General features: G+C 50.2%; 1 protein-coding gene across 3 annotated transcripts; it reads left to right on the forward strand.

Annotated features, from left to right (window-relative positions):
• Positions 1 to 13,301: 13,301 nt before the first annotated feature.
• Positions 13,302 to 20,043, forward strand: Trim56 (tripartite motif containing 56). Of its 3 annotated transcripts, none has more exons than XM_004666294.2 (3): positions 13,302 to 13,431; positions 17,530 to 17,665; positions 17,756 to 20,043. In XM_004666294.2, exon 3 carries the CDS (start codon positions 17,757 to 17,759, stop codon positions 20,028 to 20,030), a length of 2,274 nt encoding a protein of 757 aa, XP_004666351.2. In that variant the 5' UTR covers positions 13,302 to 13,431; positions 17,530 to 17,665; position 17,756; the 3' UTR covers positions 20,031 to 20,043. The 3 variants fall into 3 exon arrangements, with proteins under 3 accessions (XP_004666351.2, XP_044998893.1, XP_044998894.1); XM_045142958.1 differs by having other exon boundaries at positions 13,306 to 13,446; XM_045142959.1 differs by having other exon boundaries at positions 13,306 to 13,431; positions 17,566 to 17,665.
• Positions 20,044 to 21,317: the final 1,274 nt, after the last annotated feature.

Raw genomic sequence — 21,317 nt, forward strand, 5'->3', positions numbered from 1 at the left:
CCCACCCCTTTGTGCACACGTGCGGCCTTGCACACTTGTGTCACTTTGTGCATCTGGCTTATGTGGGACCTGGAGAGTTGAACCAGGGTCCTTAGGCTTCGCAGACAAGCGCCTTATCCACTAAGCCATCTCTCTGGCCCCCTTTTTGGTTTTGAGACAGGCTATCTCTATGCAGTCCAGGCTCGTCTTGCACTGGACATGCTCCTGCCTCGGTCTTGTCCGTGCTGGGATTACAAACTTGCGCCCCTGTGCCCAGCTTCCATCACACTTTTGTTAGCTTCACTTCCTATTATATGGAGTGGGCGTGTGTGTATGCACATGGGTGTGTGGCACGTGTGCAAAGGTCAGACGACTGTCTCTGGGCATCAGTCGTCTCCTTCCACCTTGTTTGAGACAGGGTAGATCTTGGTTTTGCCCCTGGGAAGGCCAGACTAGCTGAGCACCAAGCTTCAGATTCTCCCGGCTCTGCCTCCCATAGTCATAGGCACGCTGGGATCATAGGTGCGTGTGCCACTGTGCATCTGGCTTTATGTGGGTGCTGGGGATCCAAATTCTGGTCCACAGGCTAGCAGAGCAAGTATTGTTAACCACTGAGCCATCTCTCCACCTCCAATTGCACGTGTGTGTGTGTGTGTGTGTAGTGTAGTGTATGCACATGTATGTCTGGATGTGCCCTGAGACATGGTGAGGCCAAAGGAGAATGGTGGGTGTGTTCCTTCCTCTATCATTCATCCAGATTTCCTTGAGACAATCTCTTTCAGAGCTCTGGTTTTCAGCTGGGCACGGTGGCTCACACCTTTAATCCCAGCACTTGGGGGTGGGTGAGGGAAGAGGATCACTGTGAATTCAAGGCCAGCCTGGGCTCGAGTGTGACCCTGCTTCAAAAAAATGGGGTGCTAGAAAGGTGCCTTAGTGGTTAAAACACTTATCTACAAAACCTAACGACCTGAGATTGATTCCCCAGGACTCATGTAAGCCAGATGCACAGGGGCACATGCATCTGGAGTTTGTTTGCAGTGACTGAGGGTCCTGGTGCACCCCTTCTCTCTCCTTCCCTCCCCCAACTCTCTCTTCTTTTTATCTAGTTTCTCTCTCTGCTTATAAATGAATTTTAAAATTAAGAAAAAGAATCTGCAGGGCTGGAGAGATGGCTTAGAGGTTAAAGCACTCACTTGTGAAGAAACCTAAATACCCAGGTTCGATTCCCCAGTACCCACGTAAGCCAGATGCACAAGGTGGCGCACGCATCTGAAGTTCATTTGCTTGCCGTGGCTGGAGGTCCTGGTGCGCCCATTCTCTCTATCTGCCTCCCTTTCTTTCTCACCCACTCACACACAAATAAACAAACAACTAACTAAATAAAATTTTTTTAAGAGCTGCAAGAGTCACAAAGCTGCCGTGATTTTCTGGTACCCACTTCCCACAGGACTGGGTTTACAGTCATGCATGGCCACATCCAGCCGTTTCACACTCCGGCAGCCCAAGGCCCTCTTGCTCGCAGTAAGGGCAACTACCTGCCAGGCCATCTCCCCAGGCCCGGTTGTGACATTCAATGACCAGTGTGAGGTCATTTCATTCTGAACTATTCTTTCAACACAATCCAGAACGCAATGTTTTTAATTTTTTTAACAAAAAGTCTTGTTTGGTGTGTATATGTGTGCGTGGTGTGATCACGTGTGAGTGCAAGTACGCGCAGGCGTGCGTGTACACGTGTGCATATGGAGGCCATAGACTGACGCTGCGTGTCTTTGATCACTGCCCACCTTATGTACTGAGGGTCTCTCGCTTGAACTCGGAGCTTGCCGACTGGCCTAGTCTAGCGAGCCCGTTTGCCCCCGGGGATTCCACATCTCTGCCTCTGGTACGCTGGCAACCCAGGTGGGTGGCCATGCCCGCCTGGCATTCACGTGGACACTGGGGAGCTCAGCTCTGGTCTGTATGTTTGATCGGCAAGCACTTTATCCACTGAGCCATCTCCCCAGCCTCGGTAATGCCTGTTTTTATTTTATTATTATTTATTTATTTGAGAGAGTGAGAGAAAGAGGTAGAGAATGGGCACGCCGGGGCCTCTAGCCACTGCAAATGAACACCAGCTGCATGCGCCATGTGCATCTGGCTTACATGGGTACTGGGGAGTTGAACCAGGGTCTGTAGACTTCACAGGCAAGTGCCTTAACCACTAAGCCATCTCTCCAGCCCTGTAATAGTTGTTTTTAAATGTGTGTTTGGAATGCAATATTCCTAAGCACCCTCTTAGGTCTGCATGTGCCAGCCAGGGAAGTCAAAAAAAGTAAAGGAGTTGGGTGTGGTGGGTGGTGCACACTTTAATCCCAGCACTCGACAGGCAGGGGTAGGAGAATTGCCATGAGTTTGAGGCCACCCTGAGACTACATAGTGAATTCTAGGTCAGCTTGGGCTGGAGTGAGATCCTGCCTTGTGGGAAAAAAAAAAAAAAAAAAGTGCCAAGCATGGTAGTACATGCTTTAATTCCAGCACTTGGGAAGCTAAGGTAGGAGGATCTCTGTGAGTTCGACACCAGCCTGAGACTGATAGTAAATTCCAGGCTGGCTTGGGCTAGATAGAGCGAGACCCTACCTTAAAAAATAAAAACAAAAACGGGGGTCTGGAGAGATGGCTTAGTGGTTGAGATGCTTGCCTGTGAAGCCTAAGGACACAGGTTCATTTCTCCAGGTCCCACGTAAACCAGATGCACATGATGGCACATGCATCTGGAATTAATTTGCAGTGGCTAGAGGCCCTGGCATGACCCCCGCCCAAAAAAAAAAAAAAAAAAAAAAAACAGGCTGAAGAGATTGCCTAGCATTTAAGGCTCTTGCCTGCGATGCCTAAGGACCCATGTTCTACTCGCCAGATCCCACGTAAGCCAGACACACAAAGGTGAGGCAAGTGCAAGGTCACACATGACCACTAAGTGGTACAAGTGTCTTGATTTCAATTTTAGTGGCTGAGGCCCTAGTGTGCCAATTCTCCCTCCCGTTCTCTCTCTCTCTCTCTCTCTCTCTCTAAAAAATAAAAAAAAAAAAAGAAGGAAGGAAAGAAAGAAGGAAGGAAGGGGAAAGGAAGGAAGGAAAATAAAACTGAAGGATGTTAGCTCAGTTCTATATGTGCTCTTCAGTCCACATGCAGGTGACCTGGCAGAGGATGGGAACCTTAGGGACACCAGGTAATTGATCATAAGCCAATTATTAAGTAACATCTGAGCTATATAGACACAGGAATGATATCAAAGCCAGACCAAAAATGAAAAAAAAGAAAAAAAACTGGGGCTGGGGAGATGGGTTCAGTGGGTAAGGTGTCTTCTGGGCAGGTAGGAGGACCTGAGTTTGAATCCCCAGCACCCGCCCAAGAATCCAGCTATGGTGACATATATATAACCCTAGGGCAGAAGTTGTAGACAAGAGCATCCCTCAGGCTCCCTGGCCAGTTAGTATAGCTGAATCTGAGAGCTGTTTTCAGTGAGAAGCCTTTTGTCTCAGTAAGTCAGGTAGGGCTGGAGAGATGGCGCAGAGGTTAAGAGCACTTCCTGTGCAAGCATGAGGGCCTGAGGAGACAGAGTTCAAGCCCCAGGACCTGCATCAACAACGGGTTGTGGCCACGCATACATCTAACCCCAGTGTGGAGGGGCAAGACTAGAGAATCACTGAGGCTCAGGGGAAAAAAAAAAAACAGTAAGAGACTCTGGCTCAAGTAAAAAGCTATGATGTTTCTGGGTATGGTGGCGCATGCCTTTAATCCCAGCACTCGGGAGGCAGGGGTAGGAGGATCGCCGTGAGTTCAAGGCCACCCAGAGACTACACAGTGAATTCCAGGTCAGCCTGGGCTAGAGCGAGACCCTACCTCGAAAAAACAGAAAACAAAAACAAAAAATAAAAAAACAGCCAAGAGCCGGAGAGTTGGCTCAATGGTTAAAGGCACTTGCCTGCAAAGCCCAATGGCCTGGGTTTGATTCCTCAGTATCCACGTAAAAGCCAGATGCACTAAGAGGTGCATGCATCTGGAGTTCGTATGCAGAGGCAGGAAGCCCTGATGTGCCCATTCATTCATTCATTCATATTCTCTCTGCCAAATAAATTAATTAATTTAATTTTTAATAAAAGACCAAAGTCGGGTGTGGTGGCACATGCCTTTAATCCCAGCATTCAGGAGGCAGAAGTAGGAGGATTGCCATTAGTTCAAAGCCACCTTGAGCCTGAGACTACCTAGTGAATTCCAGGTCAGCCTGGGCTAGAGTGACACCCTACCTCAAAAAAAAAAAAAAAAAAAAAAAAAAAAGAAAAGAAAAGAAAAGAAAAGAAAAAACAAAACAAACAAACAAACAAAAAGCAGGGCCAGATGTGGCACAAGCTTTTAATTCCAGCACCTGGGAGGCAGACATAGGAGGACCGCCATGAGTTTGAGGCCACCCTGAGACTACATAGTGAATTCCAGGTGTCAGCTTGTGCTAGAGCAAGACGCTCAAAGAAACCAAAATAAATAAATAAAATAACAGCTGGGGGCTGGAGAGATGGCTTAGCAGTTAAGCGCTTGCCTGTGAAGCCTAAGGACCCCGGTTCAAGGCTCGGTTCCCCAGGTCCCACGTTAGCCAGATGCACAAGGGGGCGCACGCGTCTGGAGTTCATTTGCAGAGGCTGGAAGCCCTGGCGCGCCCATTCTCTCTATATATATCTGTCTTTCTCTCTGTGTCTGTCGCTCTCAAATAAATAAATAAATAAAATTTTAAAAAAATAAAAATAAAAATAACAGCTGGACATAGTGGCACACGTCTGTAATCCCAGCACTCAGAAGGCTGAGACAGGGAGACTGAGTTTGAGGCCAGGAATAGGCTACATCATGAGACTCTGCCTCAAGAAAGAAAAATAAAACAATAGAATCAATTCAATAAGTTTATCATATGACATGCACAGAACTAGGACATTGTGTCCCACTACCAGAGGAAAAAAATAGTATTAGAGACTGGAACGTGGAATGTGAAAGGAATGGGATGATTCCTCTGTGCAATTCAGGTGTTCACTGTTACCTAAGGAATGGCATGATCCCTCTGTGGAATGTACCATGAGCTCCCTATATCTTGTTGTTTCTAAATATCTTTGTGATTACATAGCATAGAACGTTTCTTGCTTCAGTTCCCCCTATGTGACCTAGGCAACTGTTGCAGTCAGGTTCACATTGCTGGTAAAAATCACCCAACCAAGAGCAGCTTCTGGGAAAACAAGGTTTATTTTGGCTTACAGACTCGAGGGGAAACTCCACGATGGCAGGGGGAAATGATGGCATGAACGGAGGGTGGACATCACCCCATGGCCTACATAAGGTGGACAATAGCAACAGGAGAGTGTGCCAAACACTGACAAGGGGACACTGGCTATAACACCTATAAGTCCACCCCTAACAATACACTCCCTCCAGGAAGGGTTAATTCCCAAATCTCCATCAACTGGGAACCTACCATTCAGAACACCTACGTTTATGGGAAACACCTGAATCAGACCACCACAGTAAGCTTGTGACTTCTTGTGATCGCACCCCCTTGCCTAACAGTATGTAACTTTGAGGTGTCACTCCTGCCCTGTTTTTTTTTTTTTTGTTTGTTTGTTTGTTTGTTTGGTTTTTCGGGGTAGGGTCTCACTCTGGCTCAGGCTGACCTGGAATTCACTACGTAGTCTCAGGCTGGCCTCGAACTCACGGCGATCCTCCTACCTCTGCCTCCCGAGTGCTGGGATTAAAGGCGTGCACCACCACGCCCGGCTCTATTTTTACTATAAACATCATGTGGTTATTTCCAATAAAAGCTGACACTCCAAACAGTTCGGGGCTGCATCCTGAGATCCTGACCTCTGGGATGCAGGCCTGATGCACCGGCTTTCTACTTTTTCTTTCTTTTTTACCCAATAAAGCTTTGCCTCACATTCCATGAGTCCACAGTCATGCTTGTGTGACACCAGCCCCCATAACAGAAACCAACCCATGGGCTGGGGAGAATGCTCAGTGGTTAAAGGCACTTGCTTGCAAAGCTTGCCATCCCAGGTTCAATCTTAATTTCCCAGTACCCATGTAAATCCAAATGCACAAAATAGCACATGCATCTGGAGATTGCAGTGGCAGGAAGCCCTGGCACACCCGTATTCACCATCCCAACCCTGGCAAATAAGCAAATAAATAAAATTAAAGGGGCTGCAGAGATGGCTTAGTGGTTAAGCACTTGCCTGTGAAGTCTAAGGACCCCAGTTTAAGGCTCAATTCCCCGGGACCCACATAAGCCAGATGCATAAGGTGGCACATGTATCTGGAGTTCATTTGCAGTGGCTGGAGGCCCTGGCATGACCATTCTCTCTCTCTCTCTCTCTCTCTCTCTCTCTATCTGTCCCTCTTTCTCTCTTTGTCTTTCACTCTCAAATAAATGAATAAAAATAAATAAATTAAATTAAGATATTTTAATTTAAAATATTTAATAAAAAATCAGAAGGGAGCAATAGCAAATTAGAGATGACAGAAGAAAGAATCAATGAAATTAAAGACCAATGAAAATTATCCAGCCAGAAGTGGTGGTGCACACTTTTAATCCCAGCACTTGGGAGGCTGAGGTAGGAAGATTGCTGTGAGTTCAAGGCCACCCTGGGACTACTGAGTGAATTCCAGGACAGCATGGGCTAGAAGGAGACCCTACCTTGTTAAAAAAAAAGAAAGAAAGAAAGAAAGAAAGAAAGAAAGAAAGAAAGAAAGAAAGAAGGAAGGAAGGAAGGAAGGAAGGAAGGAAGGAAGGAAGGAAGGAAGGAAAGAAAGAAAAAGAAAAAGAAAAAGGAAAATGGAAGGAGTCTGGTGTAACAGTGCAAGCCTGTAATTTCAGAGAATTTGCGGGGGGGGGGGGGAGGTGGAGATAAGAGGCTCAGTAAGGAGTTCAAGGTCAGCCTTGACTAAAAGCCTGACACCTTAGTGGAAAGGAAGGAAGGGGAAGGAGGGAAAGAGAAGGGGAGAGGAAAAAAGGGAAGGGATAGGAAGGAAAGGGAGGAGAGAAGAGAAGAGGGGAGGGAGGAGAGGATGGTGCTGGAGAGGATGAGGAAGAAGGAAGGAAGGGGGAGGGGAGGGGAAGGAATGAGGAATTAAAAATGAAAAGAGTCCAGACACCCACAGGACAAAGTCAAGAACAACTCGGGAGCAAAGGGGAATCCCAGAGGAGCAGGTGAGGGAGGAAACAGCTAATGCAGACCTGCCATGAAAGAGCCTGGGAGGCGTGTGCCAAGGAAAGCCCGCTTTGGAATGGCAGCGTTATCAGCGAGGTTCCATCTCATGGGCGACATCAATGAAACAGACCCACGGTACTGTTGGAACCAAAGGGCAAAGAGGCAGTGATGTGCTCCTGGAGTATAAAGTGCTTGCTACAAAGAGATCCTGGCGCCTTATCCAGAACTCTGTCATGTCCACAGTCCAAGAATACTTTCTCCGTGAGAAAACTGCAGTGGGCGTCTACCTCGTTCTGATGTAAAGAAATGGGTGCATGGGGCTCAGTGGTTAAGTTGCTTGTCTGCAGTCCTAATGATCCGAGTTTGATTCCCCCGTACCTATATAAAGCCAGAAGCACAAAGACTGCACATGCATCTGGATTTGTTTACAGTGGCTAGAGGCTGTGGCATTCCCCATTTTCTCTCTCTCTCACTCTCTCTCAAATCATGCGTGTGTGTGTACATATATGTCGAGGTAGGGTGTCACTAGCCCAGGCTGACCTGGAATTCACTATGGAGTCCTAGGCTGGCCTTGAACTCAAAGTGATCCTCCTACCTCTGTCTCCCAAGTGCTGAGATTAAAGGTGTGCGGCACCACACCTGGCTCCAAATAAAATACTTAAGAAAGAAAGAGGGCTGGAGAGATGGCTTAGTGGTTAAAGCGCTTGCCTGTGAAACCTAAGGACACAGGTTTGATTCCCCAGTACCCATGTAAAACTAGATGCACATAGTGAGGCATCCGTTTGCAGTGGCTAGAGGGCCCTAGCACTCTTGGTCTCAAATAAATACACTGCTTTTCTTTTTGAATGGGAGCATAAGCACAAGTCCCTTAGTCTTAAGTATTTTATTTGGAGCCAGGTGTGGTGAGAGAGGGAGAGAGAGAGGCAGGTAGAAAAAAACAGAGAGACATGCCAGGACCTTCAGCCACTGCAAACAAACTCCAGACTCATGAGCCACCTTGTGCATCTGGCTTACATGGGTCCTGGGGAATCGAATCTGGGTCCTTGGGCTTTGCAGGCAAGCACTTCGCCCACTATGGCTTGCTTCTCATTTATTTCTTTTTCTGGTGTGTGTGGTATGTACAGTGTGTGTGCATGAATGTTTACGCATGTATGTGTGCACAGATGTATGCGCCTATGTGGATTCATGTGGAATCCCGAGGAAGACAGCAGGTGTCTTCCTCTCTCACTTTTCCATCTTTTTTTTTTCCCTCAGACAGAGTCGCTCACGGAATCTGGGGCTCCCTGATTTTCAGTTAGACTGGCTGACCAGGGAGCCCTAACAGTCCTCCTGTCTCTGCCTCTGCTCAGTGCTGGGGTTTTAGGCATGTGCAGCTGTGCCTAGCTTTCTGTGTGGGTTCTGGGGATTGAACTCAGGTCCTCATACTTTCGCAACAAACACCTTACCCACCGAGCCAGCTCCGAAGCCCCTTGTTTTTAAATGAAATGTTAAATAATGGGCTGGGGAGCTGGCTCCATGGGTAAAAAGTTCTTGCTTGCAAAGCCTGCTGGCCTGCGTTCAATTCCCCAGGACCCACATAAAGCCAGATGCACAAAGTGACACACGCATCTGGAGTTTGTTTGCAGCAGCAAAAGGTCTTGGTGTGCACATGTTCTGTCTGTCTGCCTCCCTTTCTCTCACACACAAGTAAATAAATAAACAAATTCTTTAAGGGGCTGGAGAGATGGCTCAGAGGTTAAGGTGCTTGCCTGTGAAGCCTAAGGACCCAGGTTCAACTCCCCAGAACCCATGTAAGCCAGATGCACAAAGTGACACGTGTGCACAAGTTGTGTAGGCATACAAGGTGTATAAATATATATATATATATAATATATATATATATATATTTATACACACACACACATACACATTCTTTCAAATGTTCCATGTTATGTTTTGTTTTGTTATGTTTTCATCATCATCAAGTGGAACTAGAGTAGGGAAAATGAAAATGCATCCTTCTCCATGAGATACATGTTTTCACATGTGTATGGCATGTGTACATGTGTCTTCATGTGTGGGCACACATGTACATGTGGAGATCAGAGGTCAACATCAAGCTATCCAGCAAGTCATGGGGACGCCCTGTCTCTGCCTCCCCAGTGCTGAGAGCAAGCCACCGTGTCTGGTAGTTTACATGGGTGCTGGGGACTGACCTCAGGTCCCCATGCTCGTGTGGCCAGCCCTTCACCCACTGAGGAACAATGACAAAGTTGGACATGGTGACGCACGCCTGTCATCCCAACACTTGGGAGTTGGGGGTGGCAAAAACCAGGAGCTCAGAGCCAGCCTCCTCTACACAGTGAGTTTTGGGCCAGCCTTGGCTACTTGAGACCCTGTCTCAACAACAACAAAGAGTTACTCTCCGGTAACAGCAAAACTAAATTAGAGATCTATAACAGAAAGAAACATGCAGGGTCACCAAACAGTTGGAAACTCAACAATATACTTCTATATAACCAGTGGGGGCTGGAGAGACAGCTCGGTGGTTAAGGGATGTGTCTGCAAAGCCTAACAAGCGGGTTCAGTTCCCCAGTACCCACCTAAAGCCAGATGCACAACATGGCACATGCATCTGGAATTTGTTTGCAGCAGCTACAGCTAGGGGTCCTGGTGTGTCCATTCTCTCTCTCTCTCTCTGTCTCTCTGTTTCTCTCTCCCTCTCTATCTGCTTACAAATAAAGAAATAAAAATACTAAGTAACCCATGGAGCAAAGAAAAAAACCCACAATGTCAATAGAAAATAACCTGAAATTAATAAAAATACAAATATGATCATGATTGACGGTCCACAGTCAGTGATGTGTTGGAGCCAAATTTTACTGGCTCATGTGCCAGCTGACTGAGTCTCTTCCCAACTTCCTTCCTTCATTGATGGTAGGATTATTTTTTTTTTTAAGGGTATTATTTTTTCTTAATTTTTATTAGCATTTTCCGTGATTATAAAAAAAATCCCATGTTAATTCCCTTCCTCCCCTCCCACACTTTCTCCTTTGAAATTCCATTCTCCATCATATTACCTCCCCCTAACAATCATTATACTTACATATATACAATATCAACCTATTAAGTATCCTCCTCCCTTCCTTTCTCTTCCCTTTATGTCTCCTTTTTAACTTACTGGCCTCTGCTACTAAGTATTTTCCTTCTCACGCAGAAGCCCAATCATCTGTAGCTAGGATCCACATATGAGAGAGAACATGTGGTGCTTGGCTTTCTGGGCCTGGGTTACCTCACTTAGTATAATCCTTTCCAGGTCCATCCATTTTTCTGCAAATTTCATAACTTCGTTTTTCTTTATGATGGTAGGATTATTTAAACCACAGAAATTGTTAATTGACACTGGGCGTGGTGGCTCATGCCTTTAATCCCAGCATTTAGGGAAGCAGAGGTAGGAGGATCGCTATGAGTTCGAGGCTATCCTGAGACTACATACTGAATTCCAGGTCAGCCTGAGCTAGAGTGAGACCCTACCTCGAAAAAAAGAAAAGAAAAGAAAAGAAAGAGATTGGTAAATGAAGGCAGGCATGGTGGAGCACGCTTGTAAATCCAGCACTAAGGAGGCAGAGGCAAGAGGATCAGGAGCTCAGGCACTCAGCTTCTGCTACACAGGAAGATTTTAAAGGTCTAGTCTGAGCTAGATGGGACTCTGTCTCCAAAAAAAAAAAAAAAAATTGAGGGGGGAAGGGGAGAGATGGCTCAGTGGGTAACACACTTGCTCCATAAGCACAAGGGCCTGAGTTCGAATCTCCAGGACCCACAGATGCTGCTGGGTGTGAAGATGTGCGCATTTAATCCCAGCTGAGGAGGTGGAGACAAGAAGATCCCTGGGGTCTACTGACTAGTTAGCCTAACAGAATCAATGAGTTCCAGTTTCAGTGAGACCTTGTCTCAGAAAAATAAGGTGGAAGTCGGGCGTGGTGGTGCAGGCCTTTAATCCCAGCACTCGGGAGGCAGAGGTAGGAGGATCGCCGTGAGTTCGAGGCCACCCTGAGAATACAGAGTGAATTCCAGGTCAGTATGGGCTAGAGTGAGACCCTACCTGGCAAAACAAAAATTGATGTGTCTCTCACTGTACATGGGCTTTCTTGTGAGATTCCTGATAGAGTGACAGCTAGAAAAAGTGAAAGGTCATATTCCAAGGTCACACTCACTCCCTGCTATTTTAACATTCTCACTGGACCCAGCTCTAAATAAAAGGGGTACTGTCTCTATGTAGGCAAACTTCCTAGGAAGTGTGATTTGTAATGGAAATCTGTGCCTTTTTGTGTTCCTGAGTGTGTGTGTGTGTGTGTGTGTGTGTGTGTGGTGTGCATGTCTGTTCATGTGTGGGAGGGGTGCATATTATGTGTGAAGGACAGAGGTCGATGTTGGGGTTCCTCCTCAGTTTCTCTCTACCTTACTGTTCTACACAGGGTCTAGCACGGAACCCAGAGCGCACCAAATCGAGCTAGACAAGCTAGCCCGCCGCTCCCAGGGCCCCTCCCATCTCCACCTCCCCATGGCTGGGATCCCAGGCACACCTGGTATTTTACATGGGTGCTGGGGATCTGAACTCACATCCTCCTCATGCCTGGGTGGCAGGTACTTTACCCACTGGGCCATCTCCCCAGCCCCTGAGCCCTTGATGTTCAGCTGCCAGAGACTTCAACTCCGTGGGGAGGACTTTCCATGCCGTATCCCCATAACTTCCCCTTTCCAGCCTGCCTCACTTCCTCACACCTTCACAAGATTAAAATTCAAACTCCAAAGGTTTTTTTTTTGTTTTTTAAACACCTGTAATCCCAGCACTCAGGGAAATGAGGCAGGAGGATCACCTGGGCTACATAGTCTCTTTTGAGACCCTATCTAAGAAAGAAAGAAAGAAAGAAAGAAAGAAAGAAAGAAAGAAAGAAAGAAAGAAAGAAAGAAAGAAAGAAAGAAAGAAAGAAAGAAAACAGGGCTGAAGAGATGGCTTAGTAGTTAAGGCGCTTTCCTGCAAAGCCCAAGGCCCCAGGTTCAGTTCCCCCAGGGCCTACTTAAGCCAGATGTGCAAGGGGGCACACGCATCTGGAGTTTGTTTGCAGTGGCTGGAGGCCCTGGTGCACCCATTATCTTTCTCTCTGTCTGTCTTCCTCTCTCTCTCTCTGCTTGCCTCTCACTCAAATAAATAAATACCTTTAAAAAAGAGAGAAAGAAGACAAGAAATAAAATTAAATATGTCCCAACACTCAGCAGAACTAGGCAGAAGGCCAGACTGGGCCGCACAGTGGGGACCCTATCTCAACAAAGAAGAAAATGAGAAATAAAATTAAAGTTCAAAGTACAGTCTCGACCCACGTGTGTTGCCTTTACACCATCATAAAGTGGGTTGCGACGTCGAATTAAGTATATTTTGGTGGATTATATGTCTGTGTCATCCAACAATATGAGCAGTAGTTCCTCCCTCTATAACCTCACCTGCGGTGGCTCACAACGCCCCCTTGGCACAAATCTTTCTCTCTTTCCTTCCTTGGTCCCACACGCTTGGTGGTCCTGATTCTCCGAACACCCTTCCCCATGCCCCGCACGCCCCCCCCCCCCAATCCCGAGCTCCATCACCTCGGAGAAAGCCTCCTCCAGGAAGCCCGTGCCAAGCCCTCCAAAAGTAAGCTCTTCAGCTGGTGCCCGCAACTCCCGCAGCTGGCAAAGACTTACAGGCTGTGATGGGGAGGGCTCTGCAGGGCTGGCGGGAGGGACTTAAGTTGTCCCACTTGCTGAATCACCATCGCCCAACAAACCTCCTGACCCCTAAGTACAGCCAGCCCTTTCGGGGGGGGGGGGGGGTGGTCAGGGTCTTGTTGGTGGACCACACTCCTCCGCCAAGCCGGCTAGCTGGGCAGCGTGAGGCTGGACCCTGGCGGACTGACTGACCCCCGGCTGTGGACTCCTGCCCCTCACCCCACCGCACCCCCGGGGAGCTTCCCGCTGGAAGGGGGCCAAGGCCTGCTGGGCTCGGGGGGTGGGGAGGGGGGGACGGGACTGGGAGGGAAGTTCCAGGCTGGGGTGGGGAGGAAGGCGGGGCCTGAGCCTGGGCAAGTCGGTGTCCCGGGCAGGGGACGGAAGTTGCACCGTAAATCCAGCCGCTTTCAGTTTTGCTTCTCTTTTAGGTGCCCAGCAGGAGCCGCGGCGGCGTCCGGAGCCGGGGAAGCCCCTGCGCGGCCGAGGGTCCAAGGTCAGCTCTGCCTGGGTGAGGGAGTGCTGGGGTGCGGTTGGGGGGTGAAGAGCAGCGAAAGGGCCGGAGGGGACCGGCTGGGGGGAGGGGAGAGAGACTGCCTGGGAGAGGAAGAGGAAGGGAGGGGAGAGAGGGAGAGAGAGATCTGGAAGGCCTTAGGGGACTGGTCAGGGGACAGCCTCTGCTCTCCAAGTCTCCCATCAGGTGTGTTCAGATGTTCTTCCTGAGAAAAGAACCCCATATTCTGAACTCCCCTTCCCAGACCCAGGAAAGAGGAAATTCTACCAACTTCTTTTTCTTTTCTTTCTTCCTCCTCCCTTCTTTTTCTTTCTTTTCTTTTTCTAGGATACTGGATCTCATTCTGTAGCTGAGGCAGGCCTAGAAATTCCCTGCCTAGCCAGGCTGGTCTGGAACTCACTATGTCGCTTAGGCTGGGCTCGAACTTGCAGCAATCCTCCTGCCTCAGCCTCCTGAATACTAGGATTCCACCAACTCTCTTTATCAGGGATTTCTCTGCCACTGTGCTGGGGCTTACAACTCCTACCCTTCAGAAGTTTCTGGAATGCCTTCAGCAGGAAAGGCTAAAGTTAGAGAGGATTCCAGGAGCTGAGGCAGAGGCCACCTGACCCCCGGTTCCTGCTGAAGGAAGCAGACAAGTGCTTTTTGAGCCTCTCCCTGCCCCAGAATCCGTTATCAGGAAAAGGTGGGGCAGGAAATGGGGGCCCCCACCCTCTCAGGATGCTTCCCCTAGGTCTGAAAGACAACTTTGAGAACCGAGGTATCCCTGTCCACCTGACCTTCTGTGTGTCCTCACTGGATACTCACCCCAGCATCGACCCCAGAACGAAGAGTGTGCATGCCTGTTATCTATCCCAGTTCTCAGGAGGTTGAGGCACCTAGGGTCTCAAGCTCCACTCCAGCGTAGACCCCATTGTGAAGCCCTGGTATAAGCCCGGGTGAGGGGGCTAGGGCTGGAGAGAGGGTTCAGCGGCTAAGGCACTTGCCAGATGCATAAAGTGCCGCATTCATCTGGAGCCCATTTGCAGCTGCTAATGACTCTGGAGTGCCCATTCCTTCTCTCTCTCTCTGTCTCTCCCTCCTTCCTTGCAAATAAATAAAATACATGTTTTTTAAGCCAGGCGTGGTGACACACACTGTTAATCCCAGCACTTGGGAGGCAGAGGTAGGAGGATCGCCGTGAGTTCAAGGCCACCCTGAGACTACATAGTGAATTCCAGGTCAGCCTGGGCTAGAGGAAGACCCTACTTTGAAAAACAAAATATAGGGCTGGAGAAATGGCCTAGCGGTTAAGGCACTTGCCTGTGAAGCCTAAGGACCCAAGTTTGATTCTCCAGGTCCCACGTAAGCCAGATGGACATGGTGGTGCATGCAACTAGAGTTTGTTTGCAATGGCTAGAGGCCCTAGCGACCCATTCTCACTCTCTCTCTCTCCCCCTCCCACCCCTTTCTGTCTTTACTATATATATATATATATCAGGTGAGGAGCTGGCAGGGTGGTGCACACCTTTAGTCCCAGCACACAGCAAGCTGAGGCAGGAGGATCACCATGAGTTGAGGCCACCCTGGTCAGAAACAGAAAACAAAACAAAAACCAGATATGGGCCAGCCTGGGGTGCAGAGTAAGTTCCAAGTCAGCTTGGACTAGAGTGAGACTGACTGAAAAAAAATGAGGTGGGGGGCTGTTGAGATGGTTCAGTGGTTAAGGCATTTGTCTGCAAAGGCTAACAACTGGGGTTCAGTTCCCCAGTATCCACGTAAAGCTGGATGCACAAAGTGGCGCATGCATCCGGAGTTCATTTGCAGTTGCACTGTGCCCTGGCACGCCCATTTTCTATCTCTCTCTCTCTCTGTCTCTCTGTCCTTACAAATAAATGAATAAAATTATTTTAAAAAAAGGGGGGGGGGGCAGAGGGCTGGGGAAATGGCACAGTGGTTAAAGACACTTACAAGCAAAGCCTGCTGGCCCAGGGTTCAATTTCCCAGTACCCATGTACAGTTAGATGCACAACATACCACATGCTTTTGGAGTTTGTAGAGGCAAGAGGTCCTAGCATACTCATTCTGTCTCTCTCCCAAATAAGTAAATAAAAAGTACATATATACATACATATATATATATATATATATATATATATATATATATACACACACATACATACATACACACACATACATACATACATACATACATACATACATATCAGGGCTGGGGAGTTAGCTCAGCAGTTAAAGGCACTTGTTTGCAAAGCCTGCCAGCCTGGGCTTAATTCCCCAGTGCCCACTTGAAGCCAGACACACAAAGTGTTGCAGGCATCTGGAGCTGGTTTGCAGTAGCAAGAGGTAGCATGCCCATACTTTCTTCCTTTCTTTCTCCCACTCTCTGCTGGCAAATAAATAACAAAAACTTTTAAGTCACATAAATAAACAAATACAGCATCAGTAGCAGCACATATCTGTAATTTCAGTACTGGGGAGGCTGAGGTAGAGTGACTGTGAGTTCAAGGCCAGGCTGGGCTACAGAGTGAGTTCCAGTTCAGCCTGGGATAGAATGAGACTCTGCCTCAAAAACACAGGGAGACCAAAAATAAAAAATAATAATAATATAATTTTAAAAAGCCAAGCTTGGTGGCACATGCCTTTAATCCCAACACTTGGGAGGCAGAGGTAAGAGGATCACTGTGAGTCTGAGGCCACCCTGAAACTACATAGTGAATTCCAGGTCAGCCTGGGCTAGAATAAGACCCTACATCAAAAATAAATAAATAAATAAATAAAAATTTAAAACTGGGAAAAAAGGGGGGGGGGCTGGAGAGATGGCTTAGCAGTTAAGGTACCTGCCTGCGATGTCAAAGGACCCAGGTTCAATCTCCCCAGGATCCACATAAGCCAGATACACAAGGTTGTTCGTGTGTCTGGAGTTTGTGTGCAGTGGCTGAAGTCCCTGGTGTGCCCATTCTCTGTATCTTCTCTCCCTCCCTCCTTCTCTCTCTCTCTCTCAAATAATTAAAATACAAATTTAAAATACTGGAGAAAAAAAAGACCTTTGAGGGCTGATGATGAAACTTAGTTGGTAGCATGCATTCTTAACATTTTTATTTATTTCTTATGAAAGAGAGAGAATTGGCACACCAGGGCCTCCAGCCATTATAATCAAACTCTAGACGCATGCATCACCTTGTGCGCATGTGCAGCCTTCATGCGTCACCTTGTGCATCTGGTTTATGTGGGATCTGGGTAGTCGAACATGGGTCCTTAGGCTTCACAGGCAAGAGCCTTAACCGCTGAGCCATCTCTCTAGCCCCACCGTAATTATTTGTTGTTGTTGTTTTTGTGAGGTAGGGTCCCAGGAGGCCAGGCTGACCTGGAAATTCACTATATAATCTTAGGGTGGTTTTGAACTCATGGTGATCCACCTACCTCTGCCTCCCGAGTGCTGGGATTAAAGGCGTGCACCACCACGCCTGGTTTGATGTACTTTCTTTTGTGTGTGTGTGTTTATTTTTATTTATTTATTTGAGAGTGACACAGAGAGAGGCAGAGACAGAGAGAGAGAGAAAAAATGGGCACGCCGGGGCTTCCAGCCACTGCAAATGAACTCCAGATGCGTGCGTCCCCTTGTGCATTTGGCTAACATGGGTCCTGGGGAATCGAGCCTCGAACCGGGGTCCTTAGACTTCACAGGCAAGTGCTTAACCACTAAGCCATCTCTCCAGCCCTGATGTACTTTCTTAACATGCACAAAACCCTTGGGTTCCCTTCAGTCCTCAGCACCACACAAAAGCAGTAGCATGGCCATGCGTGGTGGCACATACACGCCCTTAATCCCAGCACTCGGGAGGCAGAAGTAGGAGGATCGCTGTGAGTTCGAGGCCACCCTGAGACTCCATAGTGAATTCCAGGTCAGTTTGAGCCAGAGTGAGACCCTACTACCTCGGAAAACCAAAACAAACAAACAAACAGAAGACTCTAGTGTCTTACTCACCAGAATTCCTGCGGAGGGCCTGTTCCCTAATCTGGTGCTCACTGCATTGCTCCACCTCTAAGGCCCGGGGCTTCTCTGGTCTTTGTCACCTGCAGCTTCCACACGTTTACGTTTGCCCAATGTCCTTAAAGAACAGAGGAAGACTGCCGGAAGACCGCGGTCCCTAGCTGGAGAGCTGGTAGCCAGCGCTTTTAGGAAGCTTCGGGAAACTGCAAGCTTCCAGCCTTTCAGGTGAGTGTCTGGATCACCGGAAAGAGTGAGGAGTCGGGCCGCGGGGAGAGCTGGCACCTCCGACCTCTGACCCTGCCCCTCCCCTCGCAGCATGGTTTCCCAGGGCACCTCGCCATCCTTGCTGGAGACCTTGAGCAGTGACTTCCTAGCCTGTAAAATCTGCCTGGAACAGCTGCGCGCGCCCAAGACGCTGCCGTGCCTGCACACCTACTGCCAGGACTGCCTGTCCCAGCTGGCCGACCGTGGCCAGGTGCGCTGTCCGGAGTGCCGGGAGGTCGTCCCCATACCGCCAGGGGGTGTCACCGCCTTCAAGACCAACTTCTTTGTCAACGGGCTCCTGGACCTCGTGAAGGCCCGGGGCTGTGGAGAGCTGCGTGCGGGAAAGCCGGCCTGCACCCTGTGTCCCCTGGTGGGTGGCAACAGCGGCTCCGGGGGACCTGCCACGGCCCGCTGCCTGGATTGCGCTGATGACCTGTGCCAGGCCTGTGCCGACGGGCATCGCTGCTCACGCCAGACCCACGCCCACCGAGTGGTCGACTTGGCGGGTTACAGAGCCGGCTGGTACGACAAAGAGGCTCGGGAGCGCCAGGCGGCCCAGTGCCCCCAGCACCCGGGCGAAGCTCTCCGCTTCCTCTGCCAAGCCTGCTCCCAGCTCCTCTGCAGAGAGTGTCGCCTGGGTCCCCACCTGGACCACCCCTGCCTGCCCTTGGCCGAAGCAGTGCGTGCCCGGAAGCCGGGCCTCGAGGAGCTGTTGGCGGGTGTGGACAGCCGCCTGGTGGAATTTGAGGCCACCCGGATGATGGAGAAGGAAGCGCTGGTCCAGCTGCGAGAGCAGGCGGCGAAGGTGGGGTCGCAGGTGGAGGAGGCAGCCGAGGGCCTGGCCAGGACCCTCCTGGCCCAGAAGCAGGAGGTGCTGGGCCAGCTGCGGGCCCATGTGGAAGCCGTGGAGGAAGCGACCCGGGAGAGGCTGGCCAAGATCGAGAGCCAGGAGCAGGTGGCCAAGGCCGCAGCCGCCTTCGCCCGGCGGGTGCTCAGCCTGGGTCTCGAGGCCGAGATCCTGTCGCTGGAGGGAGCCATCACCAAGAGGCTCCAACAGCTACAAGGCTGCCCCTGGACCCCCGCCTTGGCCCCCTGCTTGCTCCCCCAGCTGGAGCTCCAGCCTGCCCTCCTAGACAAGGACTGCCGCCTGCTGTGGCTCTCCTTTGAGGAGCCGCAGTCCCAGGATGACGGCGGGACCCTTGAAGCCGGGGTCCAAGGAAGAGACGAAGCCCAAAGCCGTAGTGGAGAGGATAGCGCCGAGACGGAGAGGCTGAACGGAGTCCGGCCCCCGTGTAAGGACGGGGCCTCAATGTCCAAAGAAAACAAAACCCAGATGCCCCAAGAAGCTGAAGCCCATACCCCAAAAGGGAGCAGAGCCCAGACACCCCAAGAAGATGGAGACCCTCCGATGGAAAGGGGAAGCAGGTCTAACAAGAAGAAAAAGTTCAAAGGTAGGAGCAAGTCCATTTCTCGTGAGCCTAGTCCCATCCTGAGGCCAAATCTAGAAGGTTCTGGCCTCCTCCCCAGGCCTGTCTTCTCCTGGAGCTTTCCCATCCGGATGCCTGGGGAGAGGTGGTCTCCCCGGATCACTGGGCTCTGTCCTTTCGGCCCCAGGGAGATCCTGGTAGCAGACGAGCAGAACAGGGCCCTGAAACGCTTCTCCCTCAATGGCGACTACAAGGGTACCGTGCCAGTGCCCGAAGGCTGCGCCCCATGCAGCGTGGCCGCTCTGCAAGATGCGGTGGCCTTCTCAGCAAACGCCCGGCTGTATCTGATAAATCCCAAAGGCGAAGTGCAGTGGCGCCGGGCCCTGAGCCTCACCCAGTCCAGCCACGCTGTGGCTGCGATGCCAAGCGGAGACCGGGTGGCCGTCAGCGTGGCGGGCCACGTGGAGGTGTACAAGAAGGAAGGCAGCCTAGCCACCAGGTTCATCCCCGGAGGCAAGGCCAGCCGGGGCCAGCGGGCGATAGTGTTCCTGACCACCAGCCCCCAGGGCAATTTTGTGGGGTCAGATTGGCAGCAAAACAGCTTGGTCATCTGTGACGGGTTGGGCCAGGTGATTGGGGAGTACAAGGGGTCAGGTTTGCACGGCTGCCAGCCAGGCTCTGTGTCGGTGGATAAGATGGGCTACATCTTCCTGACCCTTCGAGAGGTCAACAAGGTGGTGATCCTGGACCCCAGTGGGTCACTCCTTGGTGACTTTCTCACAGCCTACCATGGTCTGGAAAAGCCCCGGGTGACCACCATGGTGGATGGCAGGTACCTGGTGGTGTCTCTCAGCAACGGGACCATTCATGTTTTTCGGGTCCGTTCTCCTGACACTTAGAGGGGTCAGCGGGCAAGGGTTGGGGGAAGGGGGAGGGCAGGAGGGGAGCAAAGCCATGAGGGGACGAGGTGGCCAAGTGCTGACCCCACTTCTAATATTTCGGGACAGGGACCAAGGATGGTGGTGTCAACCATAACTCTCAGCAGCAGGTTGCGCCATGCTAGAAGCCACCCAGCCTCTTGCTTTTTTTCTGTGCGTGATTCCCTCAGGTGCGGCTGCTGCTCTGTAGTTTAGGTGTCAGAATTAGAAGGGTGCCTTTAATTAACATTCCTCAAAACCATTCCTTGGGGGCGGGGTAGAGAGTGACCAGGGAAATGGTTCAGTGGGTAAGAAGGCTTGCAGCCTGTGCAAGCATGAGAACCTAGGTTTGGTGCCCAGATACCACGTAAAAAGCTGGGCATGGCCACACATGCCAGTATCCCCGGCCCCGAGCAGGGGACAAAGATAAAGTGAATCACTGAGGACTTGCTGGTCAGCCATTCTAACCGACAGACAGCAAGCTCCAGGGTCAGTGAGAGACTCTGTCTCAGAGAGATGTGGCAGAAGGAAGATAGAGGACGGCAGACGTCCTCTGCACATGCACATGCACACACACATCTACATGTATGTGTGTACACTGCATACACACACATACAACACACACAAACATTCCTGGGTTGGGGGGGTATGGCTCAACTAAAGTGCTTTTCTAGAATTCCCCCAGTGGCTCGGTGGTAGAGCACTTATCTAGAATCCCCCAGTGAGGGGCTGGGGATATGGCTCAGTGGTAGAGCTCCTGCCTAGAATCCTCCAGTGAGGGGCTGGGGCGTGGCTCAGTGGTAGAGCTCCTGCCTAGAATCCCCCAGTGAGGGGCTGGGGGCGTGGCTCAGTGGTAGAGCTCCTGCCTAGAATCCCCCATTGAGGGGCTAGGGTGTGGCTCAGTGGCAGAGCTCCTGCCTAGAATCTCCCATTGAGGGGCTGGGGTGTGGCTCAGTGGTAAAACACCTGCCTAGAATCCCCTAGTGAGGGGCTGAGGGTGTGGCTCAGTGGTAGAGCTATGCTTATAATGCATCTTTGAGAGCCACTTTTAGTCCCAGCACTTGGGAGGCAGAGATAGGAGCATGGCCGTGAATTGGAGGTGACCCTGAGGACTACATAGTGAATACCAGGTCAGCCTGGGCTAAAGTGAGACCCAACCTTGAAAACCCAAAAGAAAGAAGGAAGGAGGAAGGGAAGGGAGGGGAGAGAGAAAGAAAGAGAGGCAAAGAAAAAGAAAGAACGAACCAGTGAGGGCCTGGGGTATGACTT

Source organism: Jaculus jaculus, chromosome 2, assembly GCF_020740685.1.
Source record: "Jaculus jaculus isolate mJacJac1 chromosome 2, mJacJac1.mat.Y.cur, whole genome shotgun sequence".
Classification (NCBI taxonomy): Eukaryota; Metazoa; Chordata; class Mammalia; order Rodentia; family Dipodidae; genus Jaculus; species Jaculus jaculus.